This window comes from Chaetura pelagica, unplaced genomic scaffold, assembly GCF_000747805.2.
Source record: "Chaetura pelagica isolate M959 unplaced genomic scaffold, ChaPel_1.0 scaffold565, whole genome shotgun sequence".
Classification (NCBI taxonomy): Eukaryota; Metazoa; Chordata; class Aves; order Apodiformes; family Apodidae; genus Chaetura; species Chaetura pelagica.
The window spans coordinates 323,287-338,228 of NW_009953388.1; the positions used below are offsets into that span (position 1 = coordinate 323,287).

General features: G+C 40.1%; 1 protein-coding gene across 1 annotated transcript in view; it reads left to right on the top strand.

Annotated features, from left to right (window-relative positions):
- Window positions 1–14,942, top strand: part of LRRC16A (leucine rich repeat containing 16A) — a 116,703-nt gene that overhangs the window by 59,716 nt on the left and 42,045 nt on the right. Inside the window, exons 24-29 of the mRNA XM_009998292.1 lie at window positions 1,227–1,325; window positions 3,756–3,884; window positions 4,048–4,179; window positions 9,478–9,653; window positions 11,660–11,751; window positions 14,444–14,469. Coding sequence (XP_009996594.1) covers window positions 1,227–1,325; window positions 3,756–3,884; window positions 4,048–4,179; window positions 9,478–9,653; window positions 11,660–11,751; window positions 14,444–14,469 — 654 coding nt within the window. The remainder of the gene's footprint in view (window positions 1–1,226; window positions 1,326–3,755; window positions 3,885–4,047; window positions 4,180–9,477; window positions 9,654–11,659; window positions 11,752–14,443; window positions 14,470–14,942) is intronic.

Below are 14,942 nucleotides of genomic sequence, written 5' to 3' on the forward strand. Positions count from 1 at the left end.
GGACACCTGAACTGACTGACTGATGTCTCAGGAGGGTCCACAAGCTTCAGCACACTAGAGCTGGAGTACAGTGAGAGTGCTCCTGGCCCTGGTCCAGCACCAGATGGACACAGTAGCTAACCTCCCAGGCTCTGGTGTCTCTGCAGCACGCTTTACTTACAGTGTGGGCAAACAGGATGCACCCTGCACTCCTGCGCGGTGCGGTCAGACTGTTCAGTTCTGATGTCTCAGGAGGGTCCACAAGCTTCAGCACACTAGAGCTGGAGTACAGTGAGAGTGCTCCTGGCCCTGGTCCAGCACCAGATGGACACAGTAGCTAACCTCCCAGGCTCTGGTGTCTCTGCAGCACGCTTTACTTACAGTGTGGGCAAACAGGATGCACCCTGCACTCCTGCGCGGTGCGGTCAGACTGTTCAGTTCTTGCGGCTGATGCAGGTTTAGAGGTGACCATCAGTCCCTGTTAGTCTCTGCCTCACAACCTGCTGGCCACTGCACCCTTCCCTTTCCCCTTTTTTCCTTTCAGACTGGATACGTCACCTTGGATGAACCTTGAATAGTTTACTAGTAGGTTTGTTTTACTTGACTAAGCTTGATAGAGGCAGGTTAGGGGGTCACTCTGTGCCATTAAGCCGGCTGATGGTAGGTGTTAATTGCTGGTGACAGTGGTGGTGGGCTGTGACCAGCAGCTGTGGGTAGGAACCACCTGTCTTTGAAGAGCACTAATGTACTGCTTAGCTTTATGTAACTTTTGAGCTGTATTGCTCCTGTATCATCTAGGCACTTTGAGGTATTTTATCTTCTCTCCAGACCATACTACTATTTAAATCTGTGTCTTTGTAGCAGGTTGAATGGGTCTAAAAGTAGTGAATCAACTAGGCTGTGTCATCATGGTCTCTACAGCACTTTATATAGAGAGTCCCTTTAAATACTTCCCAAATATGGATCTGCTCCTGTGTCAGCATAACTTGCTTAATTGTTCAAAATAGAAGACTAATTCAGAAAACATGGTCAAAAGCACAGTGTTTAATAGTTTCACCAGTCAGTCAGTGAATTAATAATGGCCAATGTGATTATTAAGTATCGAGACACTCAGAATATCATTTGCAGATAACAAATGCTTAGGCAGTTTTTCCTATGAGTCTCCATTTCTGATACAGCAGCGAAATTAAAAGCCAGTTACTATGTGGAGAGTCAAATCAGTCTCCTAATATGGCTTTCTTTTTTAGATAGAAAACTACTTGCTTCGTAATCACGAGACCAGGAAATACCTACAGGAGCAAGCGTACCGGCTGCAGCAAGGCATTGTCACTAGTACCACTCAGCAGGTGAGAACTTGTTCCTTACTGATACTTCCTTGGCATCTAAAGTCTCCCTGAGGAGAACTCTCATTCTGTCAAGAGTAGCTTAAAGGGAGATGTGCCTTATGGGTGATACTTCACTATGATAATATTTTTGGAAGGGAAACAAGGTTTTGTGAGAGGGAGCTCTTATGTATAGTACTACTGTGTAGAGAAAGACCCAAGCTATTTCTGAGTGAACTGCTGGAACCAGGAACAGTGTAGTTCATTCATGCTCAGGAGTCTGACTTTTCAGCAGGCTTTCATCAGTGTGACAAGCATGATCATGAGGCTGTGCCAGTTCTGGTGTCTGAGTCAGTTCCAGTCTCTCTGTCCGGCGATGAGCAACCATGTAAACATGCCCTTAGGTAACACATGAGGTAGTAGCCTTAGGGAGCAAGTCATCATACACCTTACCCCTCCAGAAGTGTGGGGGTATCATGGGAATATTTACTTAGAAGGAGGGAACAAAGGAAGGTTGAAGTCTTCCTTTCTCTTTATAGTATGGACAGCTGAAAAGTTGTCCTGTCTAACACAACCCAAAATACTGCTTGAAATAGGGAAACTTTTTTGTTTTGTCAACCACTGCCAGAATTCTTAAATGCAATGTGTTGTTTGGTTGTTGGGTTTTTTTTTTCCTTTCTCTTGAGAGGACTACAAGCAGTTTCTGTGGTAGGTCCCCATTCTCTGTATTCTAATGCATTTCTTGCCAGTGCCCTTCAGGCTGCTTTCAGCTCCGTTACAGCACCTTGCTTCTGTGGTGTAAGCACCTCATCATGGCCTTTGCTTTTAATTTACTTCCATGTTTGTTTGCACCAGTTGTGTCCCCATGCAAACAGAAGACACCAGCAAACAGGCAAGGAATATCTGTTTTTTTACATTTCTGAGTCTATTACATTTCTTTCTCTTCTCTGCATTATTATTTTTTCTCGTGAATCTTAATTTAAAGTGGCCTTTTCTGCCTGTGTTACTAAAATGTAATAGGACGGAGTTTTATTACTAGAACCTGAAATGATACTCTAATCTCTTGACAGAGAAAATGGTATGTGAAGATGTATTGGCACTAAAAGCCACAAAAGCAGCATCACTTTATTTTAGGAATATATCTGTTCCAATTCTACCTTTTTTCCACATTAGTAATCTCTGTGTGAGTGAAGTTTAGATAATTTTATAGGTTAATGGCTTTAGCTGTGCATTTCTCTAACAAACACACACATCAGGTTTCAGTAAATGTAATTTATTGTTGTTTTAAAAATAGAGTAAAATTACTCATTTCTGTATAAAAATTGTAACCAATAAGGACAGATTTAAAAAACAGTTTTAAAAGAGAGCTGGATGAGATTTTCTGTTTAGGATGGTGGAATTGCATTTTGTTTTTATTCCCAGAGTGTAATTTTTTTTTTCAGTCCAGATGTCCCAATGAGACTTTCTACTGTCTAATAATTAATTAGCTTTTTGTACTTATACAAAACCCTTTGAAGAGAAAGAGTCCTGTGGAGCCAAAAAAGAGCATGCTGTGAAATTATTTCAGTTCTTGTTGCTAATGATATAAGATGCTAGAACTCTAGGCTTTGATTATGACATGTACACTCAGATGTTGATTCGAAATGTCAAATAGCCAGTTCTAATGAATTCTATCTGGGCTGATGAAGACTTTTAACTATTATATCTCCCTGCTCCATATATCTTAATTCAAACTGACGGTATGTCAGGAGATCTTTGTCTTGTAAGGATACAGATATACCACCTGCCTTATGTCTGCAGCATGTTGAATGAATTGTGTTGCAGATACAAATTAAGTTAAATTTATCCCACTGTGAAACATCTGATGGAAACTTCTGCTTTGGGAGTTATAGTTCCCTTGGAACTAGGAGTATTTAGATTTCAAAAGAATAACCCAGAAGCCTGTGTGATTGCATTTTGCTTAGAAGGGAGAAATCTCTGTTGGTGTTTGTTGAAAGAAAGTGACAGAGCTTTCCTTAACCGTCTGAGCTTCTTAACAATTCAGGGACCTTTGGAGCTAAGTGTTATTGAGAACATTTTCTGCATTAAACTTCCTCCAAAAACCCAAACAACACTTGAACTGGATAATCTGTTGGTGATTTGCAGTTATCCTGGAGGTAGCTTTGGGGGAAATGTGCCAAAGCATTAATTTTTTTAATGGTAAACTGTTTCATTTAGTTTTTCTGTTTTGGTTTGTTTTGTTTTCCCCCATGTTTAGATTTGTCTTTATGAAATAGAATGCTTCCCTTCAGTAGCAGTGATAAACCTCCAAGCTCTGATCAGGCATTTCCAGAACATTATATTTTCACAACACATCTCATCATGCTACTATTGATTTGCCACTTGCAATTAATTAAGTTTGTGTTTGACCAACATTCTGATGTTTTATCGTTTCTGTTTCTTTTGTTCAAGTAGATGATTGACAGAATATGTGTAAAAGTGCAAGATCACCTCAACTCTTTAAGAAACTGTGGTGTGGAGGCTGTACAGGAAGATGTCAAATCTGCAGAACGGCTTATGCAGGATGCCAAGAACTCCAAAACAGTAAGCCTTTCCCAGCAGACTGGTAATACTGAAAGCAGTTCAGCATGTGCTTGCAGCTTTTCTCTTTTTGGGAGAAAATCTCTTTAGCAGAGAGATTTTTCCAGATTTTAAGGCCTACCTAGTGAGAAGCCTACCTTATGAAGATACTCTTTCTGTCTTACAGCTTTTACCAAATCTTTATCACCTCGGTGGAGTTTCTTGGGCAGGAGCAAATGGCTCACTCTCCAATCCAATCCAAGAGACACTTGAGTCCATGGCTGGAGAAGTCACAAGGGTTGTGGATAAGCAACTCAAGGTCTGTGAATAGATGGGTTACTATCTCTCACATGCAGAAATAGCTAAATCTGGTATCTCCTGTTGCTAAATGCAAATGTGCTACAACCTTTTTTTTCTTCTATTTTTTTACTTTTCAGTATGTTTGTACATAAGCTAACTTTTCATTATTCGTTCTTACAACTTTGTGCCTTATTATTTGGATACTTGCTTGCTTGGAATGAAAACAGTAAAGGCATCTCACCCTAAAAAGTCCCATGCCTTGAAGAAAAGTACTCACTAGTTAAGGTATCCCACTGGAGTGAAAGCTCCTTTTCTGCATACTCCATTTCAGATCTTTTTTTTCCCAGGGACCACTTTTGAAACTGGTACAGAATTTCCTCTCTGACTGTTTGGTTTGGATTAGTTGTATGAACTGAGTGTCCCAAGAATTATACAGGCAGCTTTACAGGAATGTTTTCACAAGTTGTCTGTCAAACCTCAGTTCTTGAAATAGGCATCATAGCACTGTAAAGATTCTCACCTGTGTGTTTAGCCAGCTCTTCCTCAGAAACTTATGCCTGTGTCCCTGCCCATGCAGGGGGTTGCAACTAGATGATCTTTAAGGTCCCTTGCAATTCAAACCATTCTGCAATTCTGTGGTCTTGCTGTATAATAAACAAGGAAGAATCATCCAAAGCTTTCAGTCCAGGAATAAGTCAAGGTGGAGAAACTTTAGCAACTGTTTGGATCTGTATGGAAGATACTAAGCTAACTTGCCTGTGCTTTGCAATATTATCAAAGAATCTGAAAGTGAAGGTTGAACTTCCAACTGAAACAACATGAAAATGCTTTAGCCAAAGGGAATATAATGAGCAACAAAAATAACACCACATCACGTTAATAATTACTTTTCAAAATTAAAAAGTTAATAAGGAGGAAAATGGTGCTGAATTTTTAGTATTTTCCTCCCTTTATCAATTATAAGAAATAAGATTAAGATTGTTTATAGCTTTTTTTTTATTTCTGCAGATGTGAAAGTGATTTGTCCACAAGATTCTTCCCATTGGAGGTTCTAGGATAGGAATAGTCAGTTCAGACCTTCATGCAGGGATTATACACTTAAATGGACAGAATCACAGAATGGTTTGGATTGGAAGGGACCTTTAAGATCTAGTTCCAACCCCCCTGCATGGGCAAGGACACCTCCCGCTAGACCAGTTTGCTCAGAGCCCCATCCAGTCTGGCCTTGAACACTTCCAGGGAGGGAGCATCCACAGATTCTCTGAGCAACCTGTTCCACTGTCTCACCATCCCCACAGTCATGAATTTATTTCTAATAGCTAATCCAAATCTATGCTCTTTCAACTTAAAACTGTCCTCCCTTGTCCTCTCACTACAAGCCTTTGCAAGAAGCCCCTCCCCAGCTTTTCTGTAGCCCCTTCAAGTACTGGAAGGCCACTATAGGGTCTCCCTGGAGCCTTCTCTTCTCCAGACTGAACAACCCCAGCTTGGGAGAGGTGTTCTAGCCCTCTGATCAAGTCGTGCATTTTGGAGAGTCTCTCAGAAGGTGGGGGAGGGAAAGCCTCTTCAGCACTTGGAATGTAATTTTCAGCTCCTGGCATAAGTTAATGGGTCTTCCATTTATGCTTTTATGCATTTACAGCAAAAGATATTTTAGCTCAACCATTCTAACATTTTACATTCACTTTTGATTTATGTGATGCTAAAGTTTAAGTGCCTTACAAGAAACTATAAAGTCATAATGCTCTTTTTATATTGTTATACTCATTTGTATTAATTTTATACTCAAGTCTGGAAAGTTTTCTGGTAAGTTCTATGGTGGTATACTTTGTGTGGAGGAGGAATGTCGAGAATGGATTAGGAATTTTTTTCCCCTAGGTATTTAGGTAAATTCAAAATATCACATGCAGTTTCTGAAGATAGTTAAGGGAGCTCACAGAAGTGAAGTTCTTTTTCCAATTGTGGGGATTCTGGAAAGGGGTGATTGGAAATCGGGTAAAGTCAATGAATGCTCTTCAGGTAAATGAGAGATTTATGTTTGGGGTTTTTTTTAACCTCAAGTAAAGGAAGAGGAGATAAGGAAGAAGTTTGAATAAGGAAAAGCTACATTTAGGAGTGATTCAGGTTGGCCAAAGGAGAAATTATAGTGAGGGTCTTGGATTTCTCTTCTGCTAGTGTCACTGTGGACACACAGAACCCAGAGATGCTTTATTCGGTTGGCAAGGGCCCAAGGGAAAATTGTAGGCAAGAACAAATGGTGCTTAGACAAGTGAAGATTTGTTTTGTAAGGACAAGAGTGCTTGAACTATTCCTCCTAAATTCTGTCCAAGAGTACAGGGTTTGTTGCCTTGATCACCCATTCAGTTTTTTCTTTAGATATTGTCATTCCCCAGTCCTTTTTACTCACTGTATCTTTCTCTTGGATGTCAAGAGTAATTAATTGTGGGCAGGACATAGTTCTCTTCTTTCTGCATGCCTGCTGACTGGCACTTGTGTTCTTGTGATTGAAATGTTTGCCCTTCCGCAGTTAATATTGTTAGTTGTGAGTTTCTATCACTGAAAAGTTTAGAGATGGAAGTAGGGGGTGGGGCAAGGCTTCTGTAGCTATGATAAGTCATGTGAAATCAACAGTCGAAATCCACCACTGAAGAAATTATCATCAGTTGTGCACTTAAAGAAGAGATCCAAACACTAAGTATTCAGTTGTTCATTCTCTGAGCATTTTGTGTAAAAAATAATTTTGAAGTTATCAGGTAACGTCTTTAGTCTTTCCCCTGCTTCCCACTGGCACCTTCAAGCGGTGTTTCTTCACATGATCAGTTTTGAAAGACCACACATAGATGGCAATTGTAATTCAATTCTATATAATTTTTGTGATTGTGAGCCATCAGTAACCCTTGGCAGCCTGAGTGTGATCTGTCAAGGTAGACTACACAGTGGCACCAGGTGATCAATGCCATAGGAAAAAAATGGATGTGTCTGCAATTCTCATTAGTAGTTTACCTGGCTTAGTTTAGCATTGAAGGTTTTCATCCTGCATGTTGATATGGCCACAGGGGCTTGAAAAGCTGGCTCTTTGTTAGCGTTACAGCCCCAAAACCTGTTTGGGGTTTGAAGGCTGGAGTGCAGTAGGAGTCCTGAAAGTACAGAGAGCTTGGTAACCCAGAAACAAGCTCCGTATTAGCTATATATACATATATAAACTATAATATGGCATTTGTCCCCTGTAAATCAAATGTTGTGAACATCAGACTGTATGTGCTAACTGCTTCGTGCTGCTGTGTTGTCCTCATGAATCTACACTTAAAAACCAGGCAGTTAAGAGCTACAGGCTCAAAGATGCTGCTTTAAATCATTACAATTATTATGCAGTCAGTAATGGTATTTTTGTTTCTTACTCAGTATCTACATAGAAAAGATGGCAGTTATGCTAGGGCTATGCAAAGAGAAAAAAGGTCTGATAAGATGGAGCTCAGTCTGTGGTCAGTTAACTGTGGAGTGAGATTGAGAAGAAAAAGGAAATCGGTAGATCTTTCAAGGGATGCAGTTTATTATTTTCATACCATTTGAAAGCACCTAGGTTAGAGCTAGGCTTAATGAAACTGACATTTTACTTATCTTTTTTATTTTAAGTATGTTTTTCTCTTTGGTTTTTAAACTGCGGTCTTATTGAAGACTGCTTGGCCCATTTTAGTAAGCTGGACTCTGCTCCACTTGCTTAGAGGATTCGAAATTGAGGGAAGTGGGTCTTGCACATACACTAAAGCATGAACGAAGGACAGTGTCTTTGTTCTTGCTGCTACCCGGGAAGCACTGTAGCCTGAGGAGACCCCACGGTCACTGCAGTGCAGCAGTGTGACAGCCTCAGCATTCAGAGGGTTCTGCTCTTGGAGAGAACCATCTTCTTACTGATCTTTTAAAAGTACTTTATGCTGGGAATGGACATAGAGGGTACAGATCAGATCCTGTACTGATGAGCCTTGACCTCTTGCAATCTCTGGAACAAGTTGTTTGATGGGAAATTAACTGGTGGTTGAACAGCCTCCTGAACATTCCTAAAGTAGATTTTCTCAGTTGCTGGGATGGGAGATAAAGTAAAGTGGATATAGGAGAGAATTTGAAAAAAGAATATTTTCTAGTATTATCAGGAAAAGCCACTTTTTGTTTATAAATAAATTTGTTTTACTGTACACAGGGTACATAACAGCATATAGATAAACCAGTATGAATTTAAAATTTAGTTTTCCAGAGGAACAGCTGATTGCTTTACAAATTCTGTGGTCCTACCACAGTTAGCAATATACCCTCGTGGCCAAGAAGGCCAATGCCATTGTGGGGTGCATTGAGAAGAGTGTAGCCCTCTCCATCCTGCCCTGGTGAGGCTGCATCTGGAGTATTGCATCCAGTTCTAGTCTCCTCAGTTCATAAAGGTTAAGGAACTTCTGGAAAGAGTCCAGCATGGGGCCACAAACATAGAGGAGTGGAGCATCCGCCCCATGAGGAGAGGCTGAGAGAGCTGGATCTGTTTAGCCTGGAGAAGAGAAAGCTGAGGGGGGAACTCATAAACACTTATAAATATCTAAAGGGGGGGTTCAGAAGCATTGTTCTACTCTGCAGTGTCCAATGACAGGACAAGGGGCAGTGGGCAGAAGCTGGAGCATAGAAGGGTCAAGTTGAACATAAGGAAAAACTTCTTTACTGTGAGGGTGACAGAGCATTGGAACAGGCTGACCTGAGAGGTTGTAGTCTCCTCCAGAGACATTAAAAACCTGTTTGGACACATTCCTATGTGATCTGTTATAGGTGACCTAGTTTGGACTAGATGGATCTTCAGAAGTCCCTTCCAACCCTGACTACTCTGTGGTTGTTCTGTGATATACTGATGTTTTACAAATTGGCAGGCCTGAGGCACTGATAAAAATTGCTGATTCAAGGCACAGTTTAGAGCAAAGGCAGCTGCAGCAGGAGCATCCGCTTCTGCCACATGCAGGGGCAGCAGTGGTAGGTGCTCAAGAGAAGGTAATTTATTGTTCTGACCGTTAAACACACAGAGATATAGAAGTTTCATCTTTGAAAAGGTGAACGGGGTACAATTGTGGGTTGTTTAAAAACAAATACGTTGTTCCGCCTTAGCTTTTGTTTTGTAAAATGCCTTTTATATTGCATCTATTGCAAGACGGATTGGAAATTAGGAAGAAATATTGTAAAAATTACAAGTCTAAATGTGCCATGGTGCTACCTACCGGAATAATGCTGTGATCTTCCAGGTAATGAAAAGCTGAGTGCCTGATACTCGCTTTTGTTTACTGTGCTGCAGACGCTGCTGGAATCAATGGTGGACGCAGCAGAAAACCTTTGCCCAAATGTAATGAAGAAATCTCGCATCCGTGAGGATCTGATCGAGGCTAGCACTGAGAAAATTTCCATCCCACGCACTTTTGTGAAAAATGTCCTCTTGGAGCAATCTGGAATTGATATCCTCAATAAAATTAGGTACTTCAAAATATTAATCTAACAGGATTGGTTATAGAGTTTGGATTTTGGGTAGTGTGTACGTGTGTTTATGTAGTAGAAAACTTTTGGAATGCCTTTGTGACTCATAAGAAACCATATTAAGGCATCCAGAGAGCAGGAAATTATCCTACAAGTCTGGTGAACCTAGTTCAGAAGATTAAAATATTTTGAATCTTCAGGTATGTTAACTTGTTGCATGTGTTTCTGTTTTATTCGGTGAGAGTTTTGATTTATGATGCACAATATTTTTATGATGGTTCCATTTTTTTCATCTGTTAATGTTTTGATCTGTTGATCTCAGGTAATATTGAATTAGTGTAATAGAAGAAAATTGCACTTACTTGCTTTCACTGTTACCAGTGCTTTATCTGTTGCTGCATTTGGTCTTGTCCTGTAGCTTAAACCTTTTGTTTATGTGGGAGTTGTGCACAGCAGACAGACATGCTTAAAAAATGGAAACTTGGATATTAAAATCATAAGGCTGGAGCAGAAACAGTTACCCTAAACAACCCATAGTTCAGTCAAAATAAAAAAGGGGGAGTGGGGGTGGGAAGAGATTTTACTGTCTCTTTTTTTCATATTAAATATATACCAGAGAATGTAGTTATGCAGTATGATGTGGTTGACCTGTACTTAAACCTTTGCGGTTGCCATCATTTGGCTAAGGAATCCTTTTTGCTTGATGGAAAAGCATATCATTTTTCATTATGATGTTAATATCTTTGCTGAAGAAGAAAACAGTAAGACTTAGAAATAATTTTTGCAGAGTGCAGCAAAAGCAGCAGGTAAAGCTTTTAAAGAGCTTAGCTATGCTTTCAGTGTTTAAAATGGTTCGGGGAATGAATTTTCTTCACTTCAGTCCTATCAAACAAATCTTGACCCTGGGAAGATAATAGTGCCCTTTCCACCTGTAGAAGCTGCAATTGTCAGTGGGGTGATGGTGCCACACTGTCACTCTCCTTGCCTTATATTATTTTCAATTAATATGTGGGAAACTGAGGGAAGCCCCTTCACTTCATTCTCTTCCCATTATTGCTTGGCCACCATTCTGCCTGCCTATGAATTGCATTACCTTTGCAAGGAGTTTTTTACCTTTTCCCCCAGGCTTTCTGCAGCAGTAGTGCTAGCCCCAGTTAAAAATAGCTCAAATGCAATGTAGCCCACACATAAAAACCTTAAAATAAACTCATGTTACTTGCTGGCAAATGTCAGTTAAAACCGCAGAGGCAGGAGAGAGGGAGCTTTGGGCTGCAGCTCAGGCTTCTGAGCTTGTCAGCTGCAAACCAGCTGCCCTTCCTAGCCTGTGCCTTTTGTACTGTAGCCAGAGACGGGCCCCATGGTGCAATTCAAGGTACACATTTCCACGATAGGAAGTCACCCGTGAAACCTCAGTACAGTGTACGGGATGTATTGGTGTTCTTTGTACATCTGTGTAAATGGGAATGGCTGACGTCAAGTTGTTGAGACAGAAAGTGGTTACCTACAGCAAAACAAGGAAGCAAAGTTGTGATGGCAAAGTCTGAAGAAGGAACATTGGACAGTTGCGCTTCAGCTGGCAGACAAATAAAAACAGAGTTGAGGAAATCAGTAGATTGTAGTTGTTCAGTATAGGAGTGTTAAACATGCAGCACTGTCCTAATGCCATTGATCTGAGCTTTGAGTTTCTCTGACTCCAGTGGCAAAGTGTTCCTTACTGAGTTTCACATGTGGTTTCTATTCAGTTCTCTTAACCAGATGTTTTCATTTCAGCTCTTAGAAAAATGTTAGAAGCAGGTTAAATATGGTACAGAGGCTCTTGTGTTTATTGTGTGATTCATGAGTTTATTTCTGAAACCTGCAGTCATGTATCCTGACACCTCTAATGTTTTATTTTAAAGAAAGTGACAGCACCGTGGGTAATCGTTGCACTGTTGAACGTTTAATAAAGACAAAATTCTCCTGCGTGAATTAAAATTTTCTCTCTCTTGTTTTTAATCCTCACACAGTGAAGTGGAGCTGACAGTGGCTTCTTTCCTGTCTGATCGGGTTGTAGATGAAATCCTGGATGCACTTTCCCACTGCCATCACAAACTTGTGAGTATTTGCATGGTTGATACCTGAATATGCCGAGTATCTTAGCAATGCTGTTAAATTCACAACTTACTCAGTTTTGCCCTAGAACAGCTCTTTATTGAAATTTATCTTATTTTCATTGGTATCACTGACATAATTTGGAATATGATCATGGGACTCTTGCCTCTTTGCTTTAAGGAGGATACAGCCTCTGAAGAGGCTCCTTTATACATTTGTCTAATTATCTTTTGTGCTACTACCAGATCGAAAACTAAAAATGCCATCAGGATGTGACAGTGCCAGTAGTTTTTCTGGTGAGATGATAAGGTTTGGTTGCTCATGAGATTGAGAGGTAAAATTTTGTTCTATAAAGAGAGACTTCTGAGACCTCTTTCACTAAATGAATACATTTTGACACTACTTCAGAATGTAGATACCAAGTTTGAAGAGTCAGGAGTAGAAATATAGGAAAGAAAACACAGTTTGTTATTTGCAGGTACTGAGCTTTTAGGAAGCACAGTTATTTATTGTAAAGGCTCTTGCTTCACCAAACGTAGAAGAAATAAACAACTGTATATCTACAGGAAAAAAAAAAAAAAAATATTTCTAATGCAATGAGCCTCTGTGAGGAGAATTCAGTACTGTTTTTTAAAGAAGCCACTTGAGTGGTCATTCTCCTGATTCAAATTGTTCTTAATTTCTATTCAAAATTTCTCTTAACTGCAGCTTACAGTCAGGAATTTATTCAGATACTTTTCCCCACAAGATAGGAGAACTATCTATATATTTCTCTTTCCTCTCTATTAAAATCCTCATGTACAGGAAACAAATGGCTTGTTTTATCTTATTTTTTTCCTTTTAAAAAAATTAATTTATTAAAAGACTGGATTATTTGAGGGTGTGTCTTCATGGTACAGAGCAGCATTGTGTAAAGATTCAACCTCTGGTCTCCAGAGCTCTGCAGCAGCATCAGCCTGCTGTGTGATTAGCCACATTAATTAGCTCCAGTTGGTCCTGGAGCCGACTCAGCTGGCATCAGCAGCGGGCTGTCTCAGTCCAGGGGTATTGCACAACTTGGACCTATCCTGACTCTTGAACAGTAAGTCATTTTCTCCAGCCTTTGAGTCACTTCAGTAACAGTCGTCCATTCAAAAAGCCTCTTTTAAAATTATAGGTCCCCAGAACCAGACAGACTAGTTCAGTGCTTTAACCAGCACCATATATAGGAGTTAAATTGGTTTTCTGCTGATATTCTTTACTCCTTGTATTTATATATCCAAGGAGATAAGAATGGTAGCTCATTTTCAGGGCTGGGTTTGGTAGATCTCCATCCCAGTAAAGGCTTCTGGATGCTTGTCACTTTGCTGCTTTTCAGGATTCTGTCCATTGCTAATAGCCAGGGTTCTTAGTTCTTAAATTGTCTGTATGTTTGATTTGAGTTGATTTACTTTGTGATCCCTTTTGGCATGCATGAATAACATGGCTTTTTCCCTGTTTAACTTCTCTAGTGTTTCTGGTAGGGGCAGATCATTTCAGATAGTATAACACTGATGAAAACATTGGAGAGCACGGGTCTCAAAAATGCTGCTGGAGCAACTCCCCTCTAATTTGTCTGTGTTAATCTTCAGCTGACAGCTGCAATCTGAGAGCTGGCAGCTAGTTCTTAATACAACAAAGATTAAATGCACTGATACAGTTCTGTGCTAGCTCCTTAAATTGAACTGTCACGTACTACTAATTCAGCCACCTACAAATGCCTATGGATGTTGCTCTAACACAGCAGCTCTTGAGGAACATGATGATGATGATTATTCTAGCCATTTCAATGTGATTAAGGATAAATCTGTAACAGCTCTCAAGTTGTTTTTCCTGACTAGACACTAGACCAAGAGAGCTATAATTTACTCAGGTCATCTGTTTACCCTTTTTGAAGGTTAACAAAAGTACAGTCCCCTGGTTGTCCAGAGTCCTGCCAGCATTAAGCAGCGGAGTAGAGCTCTCCCTAGCTGCCTTTTTGACAGCTTCTGTGACTAACTAATTTGGGCCAGCTGATCTTCAAACACTCTTAACAGATGTTATTTAATATTCTCTTTAGTTAGCAACAGAGCTAGAAAGTATTTCATCATTTTTCTGACAACATTAATCCACTCCATTCCAAGTATGGTCCAGGATGGTTTATATAACATCCTCTGTGTTCGTAGTAATAATTTTTGCTATGCAGGTCTAATAAGGAATTTTATTATTGTTGGAGTTTTTTTCTCTCTGATACTTAAAAAAAAATCTTATCCCATTGATCTATCTCTGATGGGTTTTTTTGGTTTTTTTTTTATGGTAACACCCTTCTATTTCCTCTGTGAAACAGAACTGAGGTTTTTGAATAGATAATGGTAACATTTTGGCCGTGTACTAATTATCAAAATTATTTTAGCTGAAAGTGTACATGTCTTTGTGGTACGTAATTCAAAAAATGGTCCAGAGCAAACTGTAACATCTGTCATAAGAGGAAAGGCTGAGAGACCTGGGGCTGTTTAGTCTTGAGAAAACAAGATTGAGAAGGGACCTCATTAATGTCTATAAATATCTGAAGGGTGGATGTCAAGAATGGGCCAGTCTCTTTTCAGTGGTGCCCTGTGACAGGACGAGGGGATACATCAAGTTACAACACAGGAAATTCCACCTTAACATGAGGAAAAATTTCTTTACTGTGAGGGTGACAGAGCACTGGAACAGGCTGCCCAGGGAGGCTGTGGAGTCTCCTTCTCTGGACACTTTTAAGACCCGTCTGGATGAGGTCCTTTGTCATTTGCCCTGGGTGTTCCTGCTGCAGCAGAGGAGTCGGACTCAAGAGGTCCCTTCCAACCCCTGTGATTCTATGAAAAAAATGCTGAGGTAGCCCCATAAGAATAAATGTAAAAAGCAGGGAGGCTTTTTATCTGACCTTTTCCCTTTTCTTTTTTTTCCTGTTAAACTTTCTCCCTTCCTTCTTAGAATGTGTCATGGAAGAGGTTTTCTAAAAAAAAAAAAAAAAAGGCGGGGGGGGGAAAGACCAAACCACAAAACAAACCCTATGTGAAGGTAAACATGCACAACTGAGCTTTGCTTTTGTAACTGATGTTCTAGGATCACTTAAATTCTGAAAGCTTTCTGGTTTGGTTTGGTTTCCCTTTTTTACCAGTTTGATTGATCTGTTCCTGTCTTTATCCCTGTCTGCAGCCT